Source organism: Schistocerca piceifrons, chromosome 8 (assembly GCF_021461385.2).
Source record: "Schistocerca piceifrons isolate TAMUIC-IGC-003096 chromosome 8, iqSchPice1.1, whole genome shotgun sequence".
NCBI classification, from domain to species: domain Eukaryota; kingdom Metazoa; phylum Arthropoda; class Insecta; order Orthoptera; family Acrididae; genus Schistocerca; species Schistocerca piceifrons.
In genome coordinates, this window is record NC_060145.1 from 59,849,318 (window position 1) to 59,870,746 (window position 21,429).

The 21,429-nt window shown below is 37.4% G+C and overlaps 1 protein-coding gene across 3 annotated transcripts in view; it reads right to left on the bottom strand.

Moving 5' to 3' along the window:
- LOC124711180 (merlin) overlaps positions 1-21,429 on the bottom strand; it is a 167,854-nt gene that overhangs the window by 56,018 nt on the left and 90,407 nt on the right. For 2 of the 3 annotated variants that reach the window (XM_047241106.1, XM_047241108.1), the window contains 3 exons: positions 20,024-20,155; positions 14,690-14,890; positions 2,946-3,238 (listed from right to left, as the gene is read on the bottom strand). In XM_047241106.1, coding sequence (XP_047097062.1) covers positions 2,946-3,238; positions 14,690-14,890; positions 20,024-20,155 — 626 coding nt within the window. The remainder of the gene's footprint in view (positions 1-2,945; positions 3,239-14,689; positions 14,891-20,023; positions 20,156-21,429) is intronic. The other variant, XM_047241107.1, reaches the window with a different exon arrangement.

A 21,429-nucleotide genomic window follows, 5' to 3' on the forward strand; every position in this document is an offset into this window, starting at 1 on the left:
GTGCACTTTACTAAAAATTCCTTAATCTCAGGCAGTCTACTAAAGAATCTAACCAAGAGAAATTTCTCTTAAGGAACCAGAAATTCTCGAATGAAAATTTTAATTTATATGTTATAACTGTACCAATGTGCAGATATATAATTTATATTTCAGAAATTATACATCTGTACATTGTACAAATGAAAGTAAGCATGATGAAATGCATGAGCAATAACAAAAAAAGCTACAACAAATAAACAATACATGGACATAGCAAACATAGGTATTCATTTCTCATGCAAGATCTCTGAGAATATGGGGAATACACAAAACCAACTCTCACTCTGCAGCTACTTCAATCAATCTTGATCAAATACAATAACGTGAAACACAGGGAACATCATTTTGCAATTATTCCCAGACAAGACATTGATGTTTTGCATAGCTGATTCTCTGTAATCTGTGTTTATGAAGCTAATTTTTATTTTATATTTCATTTTATAAAACTTTAATTTAACCCTGCAAAATCCTACATAACTTATTAAACAATCTTACAAAAATTTTATTACGTGGAATCTAGACAGTTAAAGTAATATTCAATAAAGATATTAACTTCTCATTCCTTGCAAAAATATGCATGCATAACAAACAAGGGTTTCAAAATAAGCCAATTTAGATCTTTCTTGAAGGATTTCTGGCATCCTCTCTTTCTCCCCATTGTATCTTCCTGTCTCTCTAGCCATCAATAATATTCAATATTATGAAAAGTATAGATTACTATTCACCAAATAGTGAAGAAGTTGAGTCGCAGTGCCCCCCCCCGCCACGTGCATGTGTTAATGCAACTCATACACACATCAGCAGAATCCAGATACTGTATGTGAGTTGCGTTTGCACGTGTGTGTGTGTGTGTGTGTGTGTGTGTGTGTGTGTGTGTGTGTGTGTGTGTGGGCTAATTCTGATGAAGCCCTTTTTGGCTGAATGCTTACATGTTTGACGGTCTTTTTCTTGTGCCTATCTGGGTGATTCAACATCTCCGCTACACGGTGAGTAGCAATCTACCCTTTTCACAAGACTGTCATTATTCTGGCCTGGATTTTCCACTGTTTCATCAATAATGTTCTTAACATACAGGTTGTTTCCAGAGGAACAGTAAATACTGTAGGAGGTGATAGTACATACTAAGTGAACAAATACATTAAATGATATGTTCCCCTTCTCAGCACTATGTCCTTAAATACAATATGATAGTATTAAGATGTATATTACCACCTCTTCATGTCATATCTGTGCTGTCATTTTCCATTTACCATTGTTGTCTTTAACAGTGTGTTAATTATCAAATCTCTATCACAATCTGATTAACAGTTCATGGCAGAATGAGGTATAAGAGTAACATCTGAGAGAGAAGACAATAACTTGCTGCTTAAGAAATGAAGTTTTGGATCTCTGTCTTCTGTGATAAAGGTGATTATTTTCATTTCAATAATATTCATCTTAAGTTTAGTTAATATTTGTACACAAACCTTAAATCAACTATATCACTCAATATTGAGTTTAAGCTCGTTATTTGTCAACACCAGTTTATATGTGAACTACACTGAAAACTATGTAACTGCTTACAATAGAGACAAAAATAATAATTACATTCAAACTAAGGTAAAACTTGTATGTAACATGTGTCTCTTTGTACTTTGTCAGGAGGTTCTCTAAACATAAATGTTAATAATAAATATGGAAACAGATTTTCCTGCATTTTTCAAAGACCTCATGTTTGCTTTTTGCTTTCTAGTTGCAGTTAATATACTGCGGACACACAGGCACTTTACGACAAGAGCTAAAAAAAATTTGAAACTAATCTTGTCACAAATCAAAGCTCTCTTGTTCTACACATACCTCACAAAACGTCACTTGGCATACATCAGAACGAAGGATTTTCTGGTATTCTGAAAATGAATGTAACTGCCTGCACAAAGCTGAGAGGAATCTTCTATGACAGCAGAATTGATTACTAACACAACTGAAACATTTTCCTTGGAGTTTTTGTTCTTTTTACCTCTACGATCTTCACTTCAGTATACTGTACTTAGTGCCCACTTAGCTCTAGGCAACACTATTGTTTCCCAACACAACTGCTTGTCCTATACTCATAGGATACTTCTTATGGTTTGGCAGTTCACCAGTTGGATCTGTATTTGCACACTGAACATAAAAATTTATTCCATATTGATTGATGGAATGTATCTACTACTCTTTCACAACTTTTATAGACGCTGTGCAGCCTACTGAATGATATGACGTATAACAAGTAAACTGTAAAAATTCTGTTAATGTAAAACATGTTCAAATAGTTGCCCAACATCCCTTGAGGGTTAAACTATGGTATTCATTCTGGTTTATTTGAAAGTGCCCTGAAGTACAATTTCATTGCAAATTAGTAGCAAGACCAATAATAAGTGAATAAATCTGTCAACAAAGAAAATCAAGTAAAATGTAATTTTTTTTTCTCACTTTATGGTTACATCACTAACAATGGCAACATAAATGTAAGATGCAAGCTACACAGAGCACGTCCACTACATTCAAGACAACATTACTCATTTATTCCTGAACAATATCACACCTTTGCCTCTTTGGTACTTCTGAATAAAAAAGACTTTGGAAGTAAGACACTAAGGATGCAGATAATTTAAATGCAACTAGAAAGCAACTAATGGCACACATCCACAGCACACAATCTGGCACTGCCACCTCATACCACCAAACATTTGAATAGCACCCAAGTTTTAACACATATTGGGAAGCAAAAGTGTTCTCGATATCTGTGGCCACAACAATCTACCAGCGACACAAAATCAAGCAAGCAGTGCAACAAAGCAAGCAACCAGTGCATTTACAAGTGCGTGCTGACAATTACGGAATCACAGTGCGAGCCACATGCAGATGCCAGCTGTGCACCTACACACCTCTCTTTCTCGATCTCGAGCGACAGCTGTTCCACATCACCATCTGCCATCAAATCGTAGGCGTTCAGGTCATGCGGGGCAGTTGTCAGAACAGTGCCGACACCGACGGATGCAACTGCAGCGGCAGTGGCATCTGCGAGCTGGAGAGCTCGGAGATCGGCTTGCAGCTCTGATGGCAGGACTTGCCCCCCGGCTGGGTACAGAGGAGGAACGGCAGTGGGTGGGGGGAGCACTGCCAGGAGACCACCGCCACCATCCATTCCGACACCAGTCTGCGACGATAGCGGTTGCAGCTACATTGCAATGATAGATATTTTTGTTGTAAAGTACAATATGTCAACACAAATTATCAATTATTGATAATATAATGTAATTGGGAGGATAAAAAATCTACTCACCAAGTGGTGATAGAAGGAAACACATAGAAGGTATTAAGGAGTGGTTGTTATCCAAATACTGGTTTGATGCAGCTCTCCATGCTACTTTATCCTCTTCATCTTCAAATAACTAGAGCAACCTACATCCTTCTGAATCCGCTTAGTGTATTCATCTCTTGGTCTCCCTCTATAATTTTTACCCTCCATGCTTCCCTCCACAACTAAATTGGTGATCCATTGATGCCTCATAATGTGTCATACCAACCGATCCCTCCTTCTAGTCAAGTAGTACCACAAACTTCTCTTCTCCTCAATTCTATTCAGTACCTCCTCATTAGTTACATGATCCACCCAACTAATCTTCAGTATTCTTCTGTAGCACCACATTTCGAAAGTTTATATTCTCTTCTTGTCTAAACCAGTTATCGTCCATGTTTCACTCCCATAAATGGCTACACTCCATGCAGATACTTTCAGAGAAAGACTTCCTGACACTTAAATCTATACTCGATGTTAATAAATTTCTCTTTGTTAGAAATGCTTTTTTTGTCATAGCGAATCTACATTTATATTCTCTTTACTTTGATCATCATCAGTTATTTTGCTGCCCAAATAGCAAAACTCATCTACAACTAAGTATCTCATTTCCTAATCTAATTTACTCCAGCATCACCTGATTTAATTAGACTATATTACATTATCCCTGTTTTGCTTTTATTGATGTTCATCTCATATTCCGTTTTCAAGACACTGTCCATTTCACTCAATTGCTTTCCCAAGTCCTTTGCTGTCTCTGACTCCCTTCTCAACCACTGTTTCCCTTTAATGCCCCTTGACTCTTATAACTGCCTCTGTTTTCTGTACAAATTTTAAGTAGCCTTTTTCTCCCTGTATTTTACCCCTGCCCCCTTCAGAATTTGAAAAAGAGTATTGTAGTCATCATTGTCAAAAGCTTTCTTTAAGTCTACAAATGCTATAAATGTAGGTTTGGCATTCCTTAAACTACCTTCTACGAGAAGTCCAAGGGTCAATATTGCCTTGTGTGTTCCTACATTTCTATGGAAACCAAACTGATCTTCCCCGAGGTCGGCTTCTACCAGTTTCTCCATTTGTCCGTAAAGAATTTGTGTTAGTATTTTGCAACTGTGACTTATTGAACCGATAGTTCGGTAATTTTCACACCTGTCAGCGCCTGTTTTCTTTGGAATTGAAATTACTACAAGGTGTACAACTTCGTTTCCACCGTTTTTTCCCCAACATTTGAGGCTTTAATGAAACAAATTGGTAACACATGTATCATTCAATGTATTTTCCATTGCTGGCCTCTACTTTTTCCCATCTTTTGAGCAGTGTACAAATCCAACATCGAAAAAATTGTTCATCTCTTGAAGTGATTCACGAATCGATCCAATTTGTGACTTTTTCATGAGACTGGAAGTGTTGGTCAGCCAGGCCATGCGCCACTGATCTAAAAAGGTAATAGTCAGAGGGAGCAATGTCTGGAGAATACGGTGGGTGGGGTAGGACTTCCCATTTTAATGTTTCCAAGTATGTTTTGACCTCTTTTGCAACGTGGGGTCGAGTGTTGTCGTGCTGCAAAATCACTTTATCGTGCCTCTCACTGTATTGCAGCCATTTGTCTTTTAATGCTCTGCTCAAATGCATTAATTGTGTTCAATAACGAGCACCTGTGATTGTTTCACGTGGTTTTAACACCTCATAGTATACGACACCAAGCTGGTCCCACCAAATGCAGAGCATGTTCTTGGAGCCGTGAATATTTGGTTTGGCTGTCAATGTGGAAGCACGGCCGGGATGTCCCCACGATTTTTTGCATTAAGGGTTATCGTAATGAACCCATTTTTGACCCCGGACACAATGCGACAGAAATCCCTTCCATTTTTGCCTCTGAAGCAACTGTTCACAAACACACAAATGCCATTCAATGTCTCTTGGTTTCAGCTCATAAGGGACCCACGTTCCTTCTTTCTGAATCATGCCCATAGCCTTAAGATGTTTTGAAATGGCTTGCTGTGTCACTCCCACTAATCATGCCAATTCTTCTTGAGTTTGACACGAGTCTTCAGTCAGCAATGTCTCGAATTCTGGATCTTCAAAACATTCTCTCTTCCACCACTGTACCGGTCTAGGATGTTAAAATCACTGTTCTTGAAGTGTTGAAACCACTCACGACACGTTCTTTCATTAATAGCATCCTTACCATACATACCTGAGGGCATTCAATGAGACTCAGCCACTGTTTTCTTCATATTGAAACAAAACAGAAATACCTCCCGCAAATGACGAGAATTAGGCTCGTAAACTGACATTTTCAATCAAGAACAACTTTATGATGCAGACACAAATCCTTTCTGCTTTCCCTTCTTTGCTTCAGACTGGTTTTCCATCTGAGCTCTTGATATTCATACGGGTGATTCTCTTTTCTCCAAAGGTCTCTCTAATTTTCCTATAGGCAGCATCTATACTACCCAGTGTGATATCTGCCTCTACAGCCTTACATTTGTCCTCTACCCATTCCTGCTTAGGCATTTTGCACTTCCTGCCGATCTCATTTCTTTAGACGTTCTGCTTCATTTACTGCATTTTTATATTTTCTCCTTTCATAGATTAAATTCAGTATCTCTTTTGTTACTCAAGGGTTTCTACTAACTCTCGTCTTTTTACCTACTTGATCCTCTGCTCCCTTCACTATTTCATTTCTCAGCACTACCCATTTTCCTTCTACTGCACTCCTTTCCCCCATTCTTGTCAATCACCCCCAATGCTTCCTCTGAAACACTTTACAACCTCTGTTTCTTTCAGTTTATCCAGGTCCTGTCTCCTTACATTCCTAACTTGTTGCAGTTTCTTCAGTTTTGATCTACATTTCATAACCAATAGATTGCGATCAGAGTCCAGATCTGCCCCTGGAAATATCTTACCATTTAAAACATGGTTCCTAAATCTCTGTTCTTACCATTATACAATCAATCTGAAACCTTCCAGTGTCTCCAGGTCTTTTCCATGTATGCAACCTTCTTTCCATGTTTCTTAAACCAAGTATTTAGCTGTGATTAAATTATGCTCTGTGCAAAATTCTACCAGGGAGCTTCCTCTTTCATTCCTTTCCCTCAGTCTGTATTCACTTACTACTTTTCTTTCTCTTCCTTTTCCTACTATTGAATTCCAGTCCCCCATGACTATTAAATTTTCATCTCCCTGAACTAGCTAAATAATTTCTTTTATCTCACCATACATTTCCTCAATCTCCTCCTCATCTGCAGAGCTAGCTGGCACACAAACTTGTACTACTATGGCTACAATAATGCATTCACTAGGCTGTTCGTAGTAGCTTATCCATGTTCCTATTTTTTTTTTTTATTCATTATTAAACATATTCCTTCATTAGCCCTATTTGATTTCGTATTTATAAGCCTGTATTCACCTGACTAGAAGTCCTGTTCCTTCTGCCATCGAACTTCACTAATTCCCTCTATATCTAACTTTAACATATCCATTTCCCTTTTAAATTTTCTAATCTATCTGCCCAATTATGGGATCTGACATTCCACACACTGATCTGTAGAACACCAGTTTTGTTTCTCCTGATAACAATTTTCTCCTGAGAAGTCCCCGCCCAGAGATCCTGAATGGGGGACTATTTTATCTCCGGAATATTTTACCCTAGACAACGCCATCATCATTTAACCATACAGTTAAGCTGCATTATGACTGTAGTTTCCCCTTGCTTTCAGCTGTTTATAGTACTAGTACAGCAATGCTGTTTTAGTTAATGTTACAAGACCAATTCAATCAAACATCCAGACTGTTGCCGTTGCAAGTACTGAAAATGCTGCTGCCCCTCTTCAGGAATCACACATCTGTCTGGCCTCTGAAGAGATACCCCTCCATTGTGGTTGCACCTATGATATCTGTATTGCTGAGGCACGCAAGCCTCTCTACAAATGGCAAGGTCCATGGTTCGCGGTGGGGTGAAGGGTAGAGTTTGGAAAACTGCCCCGGAACCCCGTGTAGGGGAGACTTACGGGATGGTAAGGAGTTCTGGACAACTCTTCCCAACTGTACTCCTTTTCCTAAACCTCACCAGTCCTTTCCAGCCCTTTTTCTTCACCCCTTTTTCTTTACCCGCCAACCATTCTGCCAGAAGAAAGAGTGACTGGCTCTGAAAGCTCGCAAACTTTCACACTTTTTGTATGTATGTTCTTCTGCCACCACTTGGTAAGTAGATTTATTATCTATCCAATTACATTAGAAGTACAATATGTGGTGTACATGGAAACACAACATACGGAATCCCCACGTGGCCAGTTACGAAAGGTTGGACTACCACATCTATAGCTACTTTATTAGTTTCTCGGTGAGCATGCCCTTCAGTATTTTGTCATAACACATACAAACTTTTTTCGACCCTCATGACAGCCATTAGTGTTTTTACCACTTCTACGATAACAGTTTCTGGAATCTGTACTTAATTTATGACCTCTTGTAACATGTGTATTATAAGGAACATAATAAAATATGAAGAAAACTTGGTTAAATGTTACCAGAGCATTGACAGACAGTTGTAAATAGTGAAGCAGAATATATTATTGATGACTGTGTTATTTGTATCTGTTGTCTTTATTAAACTTATGGAAAAACACTATGCACTTGTCCACCAACATAATATTTGTGTAGACACTGTCAGCGAAGTACATTGCAAACAGAGTTAGTGACAAAGAAGAAATGAATTTAAACTTCCTGTATGATGTGGCAGTTTTTCACGTATCTTCTTGTTTATTATGTCATATCTCCTGAACTATGAGAATTCTTCTCTGTCTGCAAACGAAGGATACATATTTTAACTCAACTCCCTCTCACTTTCTATTAAATCTGTCATTAGTGTCTGTAAAATTTATACTGCCTAGCTATACAAAGGCACAGGATTATGTGACACCATGGCTAAAATGTTAGTTAAAAATAAAAAATTGTTTTCAGATAAATCCTGTACTTGTCAGAGACTATGATGCCATTGATCCAGGTTCCGTCCCAGGTGTTCTCCTGCCCACCTAAATTATGCCCATGCTGCTAGGGGTTTGTACTGTTGTCTCAACGGATACCTAGGGGCCAAATTGATTGCAACGAGACAATCGTGTATTGTATCAATTTACACAGTCTTCCTGGTTGCCTGCAACATGGCCTCATGCAGTTCTGCCATATCCTGCTCTGGTTGCCTACGAGCCACAATTTGCAGGCAGCGGTTGCCGGCTGGTGTTGCTGACAATGAGACAGGTTTTCAATGTCTTATGATTCAGGGGAGCAGCTGAACATTTGTATGACGTCATTACGATGCACGAGAATTCAACACGCAACTTCGCACACCAAAAACCATTCTTCACAATAGAGTCACAATATGTGGACAGTTGTAATGTCAGAACTTACTCAACTGGTACCACTATCAGCAGTTCACCTTATTTTGTGCATCTCTTTTTCTGCAGTTTACTACTGATTTTATGCATGTGCTGCTTGAGAGACAAATCACATACATCAGAGAAGGACGAGAAAGTCCCGACTCCTTAACGAATCACATTTCAAAGCGTAAAATGGTTAAAATGTCTGATTACTTTACAAATCAGTTGATGTGCTAAATATTTGACGTTGAAATGTTTGAAATTATGCTTAAAGTTTGTTGGAATTCACTAAGTGCTACCATTCTCAAATAATGGATATAAAGTACAGGCATCTGTGTGCCATCATTTATGCTGCATCAAGACAAACACAGTTTCCACTTGAAATACTTGTGTTAAACGTATAATGTAAGATTATATCTCTTAATGAGCAGATTATAACTGCATTTTAATTTTTTAAATTTGGTCAATAATTGTATGAAGTAATGAAAAATTTTTGTTGTCCCTTGATGTCATAAGATAGGCCACCTAGAACTGGTATGGGATTCCAGGATAGTTGCTTAGTGATATAGATTATTGGGGATAAGATAATAACCTTAAAGGTAATAGGGAATGCACTACTAGGGCCATATACTGACACTTTTTTGTCTATTTTCTTGCTCTCTTGTATTAGAACATATGGAAGCAGACAATGGGGCAATGCAGCAGTGCTGCAAGGAATTAACAAATACGTTTTACTGATCACAGATGTCAGGCAGTAACATTGATATGCAGCTACACTATTTTAAAAAAAGATAAGAGGTTTCAAGTAAAACACCAGCAATATCAGTGATTGATTAGTTATTATTGTCTGTATAGAAGCATCTGAGGAAAACAGTTTCATAATCCAGGGCATATTGTAACTTAGTCCTCTTTTTCTTATTGACTTGCTATTAGGCAAGATGTACCAGGTAAAACAACATAGTTAAGAAAAAAACTTCAAGCACTATTTAGAAACTAATTGCCAATTTTTAAAATTTTTGATTTTATGAGAGATCATTATTCCTGCTGCAGTTAGTTACTTGTGCATTAACTCAACTGTACATAATGGCTATATGCACACAGTATAACACTGCTTTTACATTCCCAGAATTAATATTTTCCCACTGTTTACGGCTATTTTTATTGTTAGCATCAAATTTCCTATGTCCACAATGATGACTTGGAACCGATTTAGTGTTAATATTTTTATAACTTTCCTGCAATTTATGATTTATGGAAAAACATCTCTGGAGAAGAAAAAAAAAAAAGATGTAAGTGATGCAAAATGGCACTGGCATGGCGGTTGGCCATCAAGTAGTGCTTACAAACATTACATGGTTAAATTTCTTGACACCAGGGCGCTCTACTTAGAGGATCTGAACTGTAAATGGGTAAAAGTTTGAATATTTCCTGCTGCTGCCAAGCTATACTTGGCACTGTGGCTGATGGGAGTAACTAGGTTTGTTTGAATAAAGATATCATGACCAATCACAACAATTTCCAAACTGTCTCTACCGCGAATGTGTAGCTTTGTGATCATCATGACTGTTTTGACACCTTTGTTGAACCACATTTAGTGTGTTTAATTGATTGGCCACTTGTAGCGCTAGTTAACACCTTCATTGACTTTCCTTTACTGAAATGTTTTTGGTTTACACACAGCACCAATTACACATTTTCCAATGCTTAGCTCCATGGGTTTCGAGTATTTATTATTATTACAAAGAACAACATTTCCTTATGTATTTTTTGTGACGTTTCACAAGCAAACAATGTGATTGATAGTTTGCACATAAATGGTTTCTACATAGCTAAGGAGGAACAGTACCTGATAACCTCCAAAAGACAATTACAATGCAAGATATGCAGAACAACACATATGCAAACACCACACAAAATACTTACGCAAATACTTGCACTTGACAACGAGAAAAAAACTAGAAATGTGTTGTGCTAAGCATGAAAAATATGTGACTGGTGCAGTGTTTCATTATTTAAATAATAAATGACAGCTTCAGGCTTTCCAAAAATATTGATAATGATGTATGAAATTAAGTCAAACATTTCTACTTCCCCGACAGTTACCAGATCCAGTTACACCAGCAGCTTCTATTAGATAATAAACCTTTATTAAATAATAAATAAGTCCCCGACAAGTATTTTGATGACTATTATATACATATATCATACATGAAGTGCGAAAATGCAAAGGGGGTCCGACATTTAATTTTTACTGCACAAAATGTTACTACCCTTTACATTTGTAGCATTTTACACCATTTTTTAAAAGTCTGTGTAAAAGTGTAATAGTGGGTTTTCACTGTATGTTCCTTTTTGATGGCAGGAGGGAAGGAGGGCAGTTCTGAATTTTTTCCCCTCTGAAACTACCATAGCCAAAACGCAAATGGTAATTTATGAACATGCAAATGATAAGTTATAACAAAAGTCTGGTCTGCTGGAGTGGAATTTTCTATTAATTTTATTGGTATTCCTACAAGTAGATTTGGTGGAACTTCACATCAAGACGAGAAGCAAGCACAGAATAATTTCAACCATCAGTACATTAGTCACCATAGCAACAAAGATCAGCTGCGATATTTTTTGTTAATCATTTCATTGCGCTTAGATGCATGACCCTTGAACCTCAAACCATTCTACAAACACATTATGTTAAGTACCATGTAAGGGTTTTTTAAACAACCTACGTTTGAAATGACCCTCTAAGACCTTACAACAGTTTAACAGATATTATTGCAATTATTACAAGTTGTCACTGACAGACCCTATTACACTGTGTGTAGTCAACAGCAAACAAAGAATCCGACACAGTGCACTCAACTGAACTGAACAGCAGTGCAAACACAAGTTTATTTTTACTTCCACTACAAAGGAGGCTGTGCATAGCATTTTTCTGTCATCAAAAGCAAAGTGAGAAAGAAGGTTCCAAATGAAAAGACACAAACTATGTAAGTCATGAGGGTGGTGCAATTTTTTTTTTTTTTCCTTCAGTTTATCAAATGTGGGTTGCTAGTTGATAGCTCTTGCTATCAGCATCCAACTAAATCTCAAAATAATGGATTATTTCAATGAGAATCTTAAATATACTGCAAGTGGATTTACTTCTTTTCCTTCAGTGTTTGTCCCCCTGTTGTAGAGACAAGGGGGTATCCTGGCTGGAATGACTAAAACCAAATAAAAATTATTTTAAACTACAAAGTCAAGTGTGTTGTACCACTTATTGACGTCACCTATCTGGAAAACTCTGCATTCATATACAATCAATGTTTGTAGCTTAGCAATGGAGTATTATTTGACAAAAGCTAAATGTCTGTCTGAAACAACAGATGTTAACAAACACAGTACTTATAGAATCATATTTCCCAAAGTAGAAGTTACTATGTTGTTGTATGCTCTTCCCTTATTTGTTGTCAAAGAGGTGTTTAAAACATGGGTGAATGGAACAGTAAGCACTCTTTGTGTGTGTGTGTGTGTGTGTGTGTGTTTATAAATCTAATGGGCATCCAACATCGAGGTTATCTGTGCCTTGACATTTATTAAAGCAAATGAATGTGGATAGGAACTAAAATTGTCATACATGCATGCACTCGAAATGACCACAAAATCTCCCTATCACACAGGCACTCTCACATGCAGTAAAACCAATGAGGGAAGATAGCTAATCACGAAAGTAAAACAGAGGGAAAACAAAACACAGAAGAGCTAAAAGAACAACACAGGGAAATGTGATTGGCTGACCACTTACAAAAAACTTGGGTGAGCCAGCCACTCTGTTGACACATTAAAAACATCTCCCCAAAATCTTGTCAAAAACGTGGGGTAATTCACAAAACTTTAAAACATGAACCACATTCGTTTGTGTTGTGGGTTGGCAGGAGAGCCAACACCGGGTACTAGAGGAAGCCGAAAGGCACGCGTTTTAGCTCACGCAGGCTGGCGCGAGGTCTGGAACAGGACAAGGAATTTAGACTTTAGAAAAACAGACGTAGCTGGTGGAATACTTAACTTTAATCCATTAATGATGAGCGTCGCTCTTGACTGTACATGATTCAGTATCAATAGTAACTGGTAATGGCGCCTTGCTAGGTCGTAGCAAATGACTTAGCTGAAGGCTATGCTAACTATCGTCTCGGCAAATGAGAGCGTATTTTGTCAGTGAACCATCGCTAGCAAAGTCGCTTGTACAACTGGGGCGAGTGCTAGGAAGTCTCTCTAGACCTGCCGTGTGGCGGTGCTCGGTCTGAAATCACTGATAGTGGTGACACGCGGGTCCGACGTATACTAACGGACTGTGGCCGATTTAAATGCTACCACATAGCAAGTGTGGTGTCTGGCGGTGACACCACAGTTTGATCATTACATAAAATAGACTGCAGATCCGCTGCCAAATACTCTTGACAAAGGCAACATATGGTTTGTGTATCCACTCTGCAGTAATCCAATACTGAGAGTCAGTCATAATGTCACCTATATCTTTAACACGAGCTGATCCATTTGGCTATGTTTTAATCACTTAACTGAAGTGTCAAATAATTCCACATTTATGACTCTTGTCATAAACTGTGTCTATTCAGTGACTTGTGCTTCGGTAATCTTTACATACGTTAACCTTCAAACATTGATGTTAATACATGCAGTACTTACAGAATCATATTTCCCAAAGTAGAAGTTACTATTTTCTTGGATGCTATTTGTTATTCATCGTCAAAGAAGTGTTTACAACATTGCTGAATGAAATAGTAAGCACACTTGACAAAGGCAAAATGTGAGCAAACAACATCATTTTTGTGTATCAACTCTATGTTAATTCAATACTGAGAATCACAGTGACACCACCATCTATATCTTTACCACAAACTGTTCCAGTCTGCTATGTTTTAATCACGTAACTGAAGTGTCAAATAATTCCATACTTATGACACTTATTAATCTGTCTATTCAGTGACTTGTGCTTCTGTAATCTTTACATACATTAGGCTTCAAATATTGATTGTACACATATGCTAAGTTTTACAGATAAATGGTATACTGTAAAAGGCAGGCTTTAAGTAGGGCTTTTTTCTAAAATTTTAAAGCGTGCAAATGTAAATTATTTTAAGAAAATTTTATATTTTACTACATACAAACAAGATCACTTCAGTCAATTGTGAGAGTAAATAATACTGATAAGGTATTTTTTGCCAACAGCATTTGGCAGCTTACAAATTATGAATATGGATGAAGATACTCATGTGTTTTCTGTGTGATGCATGTGAGAAAATTTCTTGGGCACCAAGCCTTTTCACTAATTCAACTGAGCTTTTTACACTCAATAACAGGAAAGTTTACACTTTCTGAATTTAATGTTAGATGTAATTCATTAGAGCCAAAAGGCCATCATATTTTTAAAGAAAGAAAGAAAGTGCAATCAAATATAAAGGAAAAAAGTGAAGATGGTGAAGAGCAGTTACAACAATAGTTTAAAAAATTCAGTCTGTTACACAGGAAAACTTGAACAGTTATATAGTCCGAGTATAATGTTAGTATCTTTGAGAGATGAATGACTAGTCTATTATGAATGGTGAGCGGGGAAAAAAAATCAGTAACAGGAAACAATGAACATTCAACAGAACTGAATATGTAACAATAAAAAGTTCTACTGAGTTAATAAATAAACAAGAAAACAAATTAATTATATTCTTATATTACAACAAAAAATAACACTACAAAGGAAAAAGCTATACCCAAATTACTTTAAAAAATTCAGCATATAAACATGATCATGGTACATTGAAGTAGCTTTGTGATGGCTAGGTATTGTTACTAAATATTTTGTGGCAAACGCCTCTAATAAAGTGCCATAATAAATTGTCATAATTGTTCATTATTATGAAAAAGAAAAAATGATGCCCAAGAATGAGCTATCTAAACTGTTACTCACAGCTATATTTGTGTAGGCACTGCGTGACAGGAACTCTAGTAATTTTTCCTTGGCTTGCTTCTCAGCAAGACGAGCTTTGATAAGCTCATCCTTTAATCTCTCTGCTTCTGCTGCCCGTCTCTCTGATTCGTCAACTAACCTTGCAGTCAACATTTCAGCTTCCCTCGTCTTTCGTTCCAAATGAACTTTCTCCTCTTCTGTCTGTAATGAAGTTCAGAACAGAATTATTACTACATGACCTGCCACAGCCAAGGCTGTTGTTGTGAATTATTTGGTCTCAAGTATAAAAACAGTGCACTGAGAGATTAAATAAGAAGAAGGCTGAAATTTCTGGAAGAACTTGGTATGTGAGAACAATCAACGAGAAAGGTCAACTAGAAAATATGAAGAAAGAAATGAAGAGATATAACATGAGTGTTTTAGAACTTTGTGAAGTGTGATGGGAAGGAGATGGAGAGTTAGTTTCTGGAGAGTATAAGATGATTTACAAGAAGAATCTGAATAAGAACATAATCCAGATAATGCCTGTCAGTAACACAGTGAGACTAATGAAGGTACTGAGTTACCCTGTTGGCACCTGATTTGTTCAAGTGTAGACACCTACATCGGAAGCAAATGAGGTAGAGGTTCAGACAGAAGAAGTGTTTGAAGAAAATGGGAAAGGTCAAATAGGAACAGTGATGATGGGGCACTGGAACAGTGTGGTGGTGCGCTGTACGCATGAAATGTTGTTGGAGATTATGGACTAGGACAATGGAATGAAAGAGGAGATAAACTGGCAGAATTTCGTTAGAGCCTTGGCTTTGTAATTACCAACACCTGATTCAGGAATCATAAGCAAATACATGGAAAAGCCCAAGTCATAAAGCCAGGTATCAGACAGATTACATTTTAACCAATCAAAGATTTAGAAATAGCATCACAATGTCTAAGACTTTCCCTGGAGCCGATGCCAATAAGATCACAACTTGCTTGTAGCAGATATAAGAGCTGGGCTGAAATGTATTAAAAACAAACAACCTTTAAAGAAGTGGAATCGCTATACATGGAATGAGCCATATAATTGGATCCGTGAATCAAATCACTATGCAACAGCTCTTGGTGGCCAGGCGACACAGACTGGGGCGGTTTGCAAATTCCGTGTATAGCGATTTTATGACTATGATGTCATTGGCATCAATGTAATACCAAAACTGGTAACATATAAGAAGTTCATAAAATTAATTTCTACAATACATATGACTGTTGGTAAATTATTGCATCAAGAAATTAACTGATCTAGATCAACCAGACTTCCACTTTCGATACAGCAAACAAAATTCTACAATACAAAAGGCTGTTGGCAAATTATTGCATCCAGAAATACACGCCAGCCGTTGTCCCACAATCCATAATGGATCAACAGAGATCAGTTAATTGTGAAACTTTTGTGTTTTTGTTCAGCTTTTATTAAAGTATTCTGTTAACTTATTTAATAATTTTTAAATGCTTTTACAGGTTTCAAATCATCATAGAAACGCTCTGCATTAATATTGCTGGTTATCTCATGAGAAGTACAAATTATTTAAAACATTGTTGATGTTCAATATAAAAAACAACACAAAAGCAGCAAAAATGTATTTCTGGGGAATAACTGTCTTGATTATAGCAATATGTTATGATGCAGTTTCTCAGAAAGCAATATTCATGCAAATTTTCTATACTTTTTCTGGTGAGAACAACTTTACGGTTAATTTTTGTATAATTGGACCTAATTACATTTCTTTTTTATACTAACAATATTAAACTCAGATGTACCGGTTCATGCGCATTTAGTTCAGACCAAGGTTTTAAAATAGGCAGAAGGATCGAAAGCAAAGGCCACTCACACAGACCTTTACTTGCAAGCCGCTAGTTGCCACCATCTGGCACAGACAATGGGTGTTTTGAAGACATCGATTCACTGAGCCCATGTCATATCTGATACCAATAGTTTGCAAATGGAACTGGCGCACCTGCACATTGTGTTTCTGAAGAATGGGTATTCATCCCAGCAAGTGGAGAAAGTGCTGCAGTCCTGTAAGAGACAGAGCGAAGAAGAGGAAGAGGCCTTTAAAACAACTGCCTATTACCATAATTGGTAATATCTTACTGCAAATAGGCAGAATACTAATAAAATATAATGTGAAAGCAATCTTTTGCCCTCCTGCGAAAATTTCATCACTGATGGGATCTGTCAAAGACGACCTAGAGTAGTGCAAAGTAGGTGTTTACAGGATTCCTTGCGAATGCAGCAAATCTTTTGTAGGGCAAATGACACAGGATTGCAGGATTGCATTGTAGAACGTCAGTGGCATACTCACTTCCTTCAGCCTTGTAAGTCTGCCATTCACCGAACACTGTACTTCCACTGGTCATGTAATTAATTACTGTGAGACCAAAATTGTGGCCCATACGTCTGTTCTGTTATTAATGAATCCATGGAAATATGACTGTCTGACAGTGAGTCTCTTATTAATTGAGACGGTGGTTTTAAATTGAATTCAGCATGGAATCCAACCATTGAAAAACTTCAAATCCTCCGTAGCCAGTGTAGTACTGTGATGGAACCGTGAGAGGACAATCGAATTGATATCGATGCAGTGAGTTTTCACTAAAGAGGGCGCGTGGTGTAGCGGAATCTAACACACTCAAGTAGTGCATATGCAATGCTAAGTGAATCCACCACGCATGTGCTGGCAGGGCTGTAAATACCAAAGCTCAGTGCGTTTTCGCCAGTATCACCTGACGATGGCCAGAAGACTCTGTGCCAAAATATTGTGGCGGGAAGTTACAAACATCTGGCAGTTGGCCTGAAATTTTGCGGAACAGTAATAATTTACATTTAGATTTTCAGTAAATGTACGTTAGACATAGTACAAAAACAGATTTACGCATTACATTCACGTGCCCTTTGCAAGTTAACCTTTTCATAACATACGTAAATTACAAAAAATGTAAACATGTCAAAGGAATAACTACATACAAATATATTGAACATTTTTAATCTATTTATATTAGAAAAAAGTTCAATATCTTTTTAAATGTAGTTACTGGTTGACATGTTTATATTTTTGCAATGTGCACACAGATTGAAAATGTTGGTGAAGAGAAATCAAATCTACTGTGTTTATCCAACATGAATTACCAAGACTGCAAGTCTCCACAACAGCAGACAGAACAATTAAATTATTTTTGACAACTGCTTTTTTGTTTTAGTCACATTTATTTCATCATGAGACTAAAATATATTTACGTGGGTGAATAAAATATAAAGGGGATTTTATAATCAAAAATCATTTATTGAAAAACAAAAGGCAGTTACAATTTATTCTTCCACACAGTTTTCAACTTTAGAAACACATTTTTCCCAGTGACAAGGGAGAATGAAGCTTGTTTCTTCAGGAGCCAATCGCACACAAATTCCTCCACGCCCTCATAATCTTCAAATCAATGCCTTCTAGAAATTCTTTCAGAGGTCCAAATAGAAATTGCATGGTGACAGGTCTAGGCTATAAGAAGGATTGTCAAGTTGAGTCCAGTGCATTTCCTGACGTTTGGAGACAGAGTTTCAGTATGGGGCCTGGCATTGTCATGGAGGAGGGTGACCTGTCAAATCAGTTGGTCTCATCTTTTGTGGTGATATGCATCCCTCACCTCCTTCAACAGCTAGCAGCAATACATAGCACTGAGCATGCGTTACTAATGGAAAAAAAAAATCAATGAGCAAAATCTTTGCCAGTCGGGAAAGGGGGGGGGGGGGCAAAAAATATAATAATAATAATCATAATAATAATGATTGAAAGAAAGTTGCCAGATGACAGTTGCCTCTTGGCTTTCACTGGGGCTCCCTCCCTTTTCCTCCACCCTGACTTGTTTGTATTTGGGTGTTTCATCATAGGTAATGATCAGATTAATAAAATGAGAGACCTTTTTTCATAAACCTTGCTGTAAGCCCCTGACAGACTTCCAAATGTCTCAACTACTTCTTTTCGGTCAAAAGGCAAGGGACCTATCTGGAACACACTTTACGAAATTGTAGGTCATTTGTGATGATCGCTTGACAGCTCCCATAACTTATTCCGATCTGCTATGTGATTTTCGATACTCTCGCCTGTCAGTCACCTTAAAAAATGCCAGGAACAGCATGAATATTTTCATCTGTAATGCTGGTCTGAGGACAGCAATTGTGTTGCCAAATTTTCCACACGTTCTCAACCTTCCTGGAACTCTTTAGGCCAGACAAAAACATGTGTCCTTGACAATGATCACTGAACTGTGCACTCAGCCTCCGGAAACTTTCCAAACTTTAACTCCTTCACAAGACAGAAATTTTAAAATTATGCATAGTACAGAGGAGGGGTCCACCTTTTGCTCCTGTGTCATTAGCATTACTGATGAAGCTGTTATATGTATGTGATGGCCAGCTCCCCCCACTCCTAATAGCACCACACAACAATACTAGAAGTGTGGGTACAGTCCTACCACCTGTTGATGCTCAGGAACAAAAATCCCCTTTATATTTGATTCATCCTTGAATTTAAAAGGGCCAATGGGAACTACCATGTAAGAATAAAAACAGAATATGTTAAGCACCTGAAGATATGACTTCTTGTCTCAAAATACATTGTGCCTTATATAAAACCACTTTTGTTACTAAAGGCTGAAGTTGTTTCCTTTACATTTTATGAATACCACCTTTCATATTTTCTTAGGTAATGTTTGCAGTTTTGTCATACAAGAAAAACGTAATGCCTATTATGTAACAAGTTGTGATGTGAATATGGTAATGGAAAGTCCTTAGTAGAATACAACTAATTTATGGATTAAAGGTAACCACTCACCAAAATGCTGACATGCTGACTCATTGATAGGCATAGAAACAAGACAGAACATTGCCAGATTTTGGACGAGTCCCCATTCACAGTAACAGGGTACACTTATATCAATACTGCTATAGTGCCCAGCTGAATAAATTGTGCCAGCACTGCAGCTCCCTCACTACAGGCAAGCTGCAGTGTTAGTACAATATAATCCGTCAGAAAAATGTAGCCGTACAGGTGTATGTTTATTCTATAGATCTAAAGAAGTATTCGATTGAAAGCTAGCAACATTCTCAGTCTCATTTACATGCTTGTCGACAACTCGACATCTCAATTATTCAGAAAGTTGTGATGTCTTATAGCTTAACAGAGTGATTGCACCTTAGTATCTCCTTATATCTACAGAACAAAAACAAAATTTATAAATATTACATGCAAACATGTACCAATCAAAACACATTATTTCATATTTACTGGCAGCCTACACACTCACTTTCATAGCCCCAAGTCTCAGCCGCGTAATTTCCTGTTCGGCTTCTGCAGCCTTCTGACTGAGCAGCATTGCTTCTTCTTCAGCTACCCTAGACTTCTCTGCCAGCAGGTCTGCTGTTTCCTCTGAGCGTCTCTGGAAAGAGTGTCAAAACATAGTTGGTTTCACTAACAAATGGCAATGATTTTCGTTTATATTTTGCCATATTCAGTGCAGCTTAGACTACAGCACCCACACAATTATGTAGTCACAGAAGCAGTACTAAATATTTACATAAATATGTGCAAATAACAGACCATGAGATCAAGGAAGACTTTATGACTTTCATTCATAATTATGCAAATATCAGTATATACAAAATATGGACTACTTGTGCATCTCACATATTGAACACGTCCATGAAGTATTTTATGGCTGCAACAAGGCTGGTAAATACAGGTAAATAACAGCAACACAAGTGATTTCTCAGATGAATGTTGCTAGAAGAGGAAAATATTTTGTGCGTAGAACAGCATCAGATAGTACTTTTTTTTAGCACCATATATCAACAAACAAAAAAGTAAGAGATGGACAAGCAGGGAAAATCCACATCCATATTTAGACTCCATGAGTTGACGTTATTTCTAAAGCGGGCCAGAGTCACTTACATACAATCACTGCTGACTTGCAGTCATGAACATAGCACAGGAAAAAGGCATACTTGTTTGTCTGTTTAGGTATTAGGATCAATAGAGATAGTTCTTCTCAACTGCTGCATGATATATGCATTGTGAAAAGGATAAAGCCCTTTTGATGAAAATGAAAATTTATGACACTGAAGATGCCACTAACAATGGTTTTAGATTGTATTTAACACTTTGTAGACCAAGCTACAGCACAGCTTAGGGTACAACCCTGTGTTAAAAAGACCACCCGAGTATAGGTTGGGCCGCAATTTTCTTGACACAAAAGCTGTCTGTCACTCGAAAACTGGACTCATTGCATATGAGAACAATGTACAGAAGTCTCATTACCTGTCCCTTGACTGGTGCTGCCTTCTGTTGTTACTTTTTAGAATTATTCCAAAAGAAACATCTGCAAACATAACAGCTGCTGTCGCATCACACTGATTCAGTATTGTGGATGTATTCATTAGGTTTCGCAGTTCACTGTAATTCTGCTACAAATACATCATGTTTTTTAAATAAGCAAGAAAATTTTGATGATCCGGAGGAAGGCATTGCTTAATAATTCCCCCCCCCCCCCCCCCCCACCTTTTTTTAAGGATAGTTATACTTTCGTCATCATTATTTTAAAATTTGTAATCTATCAAAGAACTAAGTAGATATTGAAGCTTTGTCTTTTTTTAGCATGTGTTACTTTTGAAGATACATCTGTTAAACATGTGCCAGTAATGCTTTAAATAACGG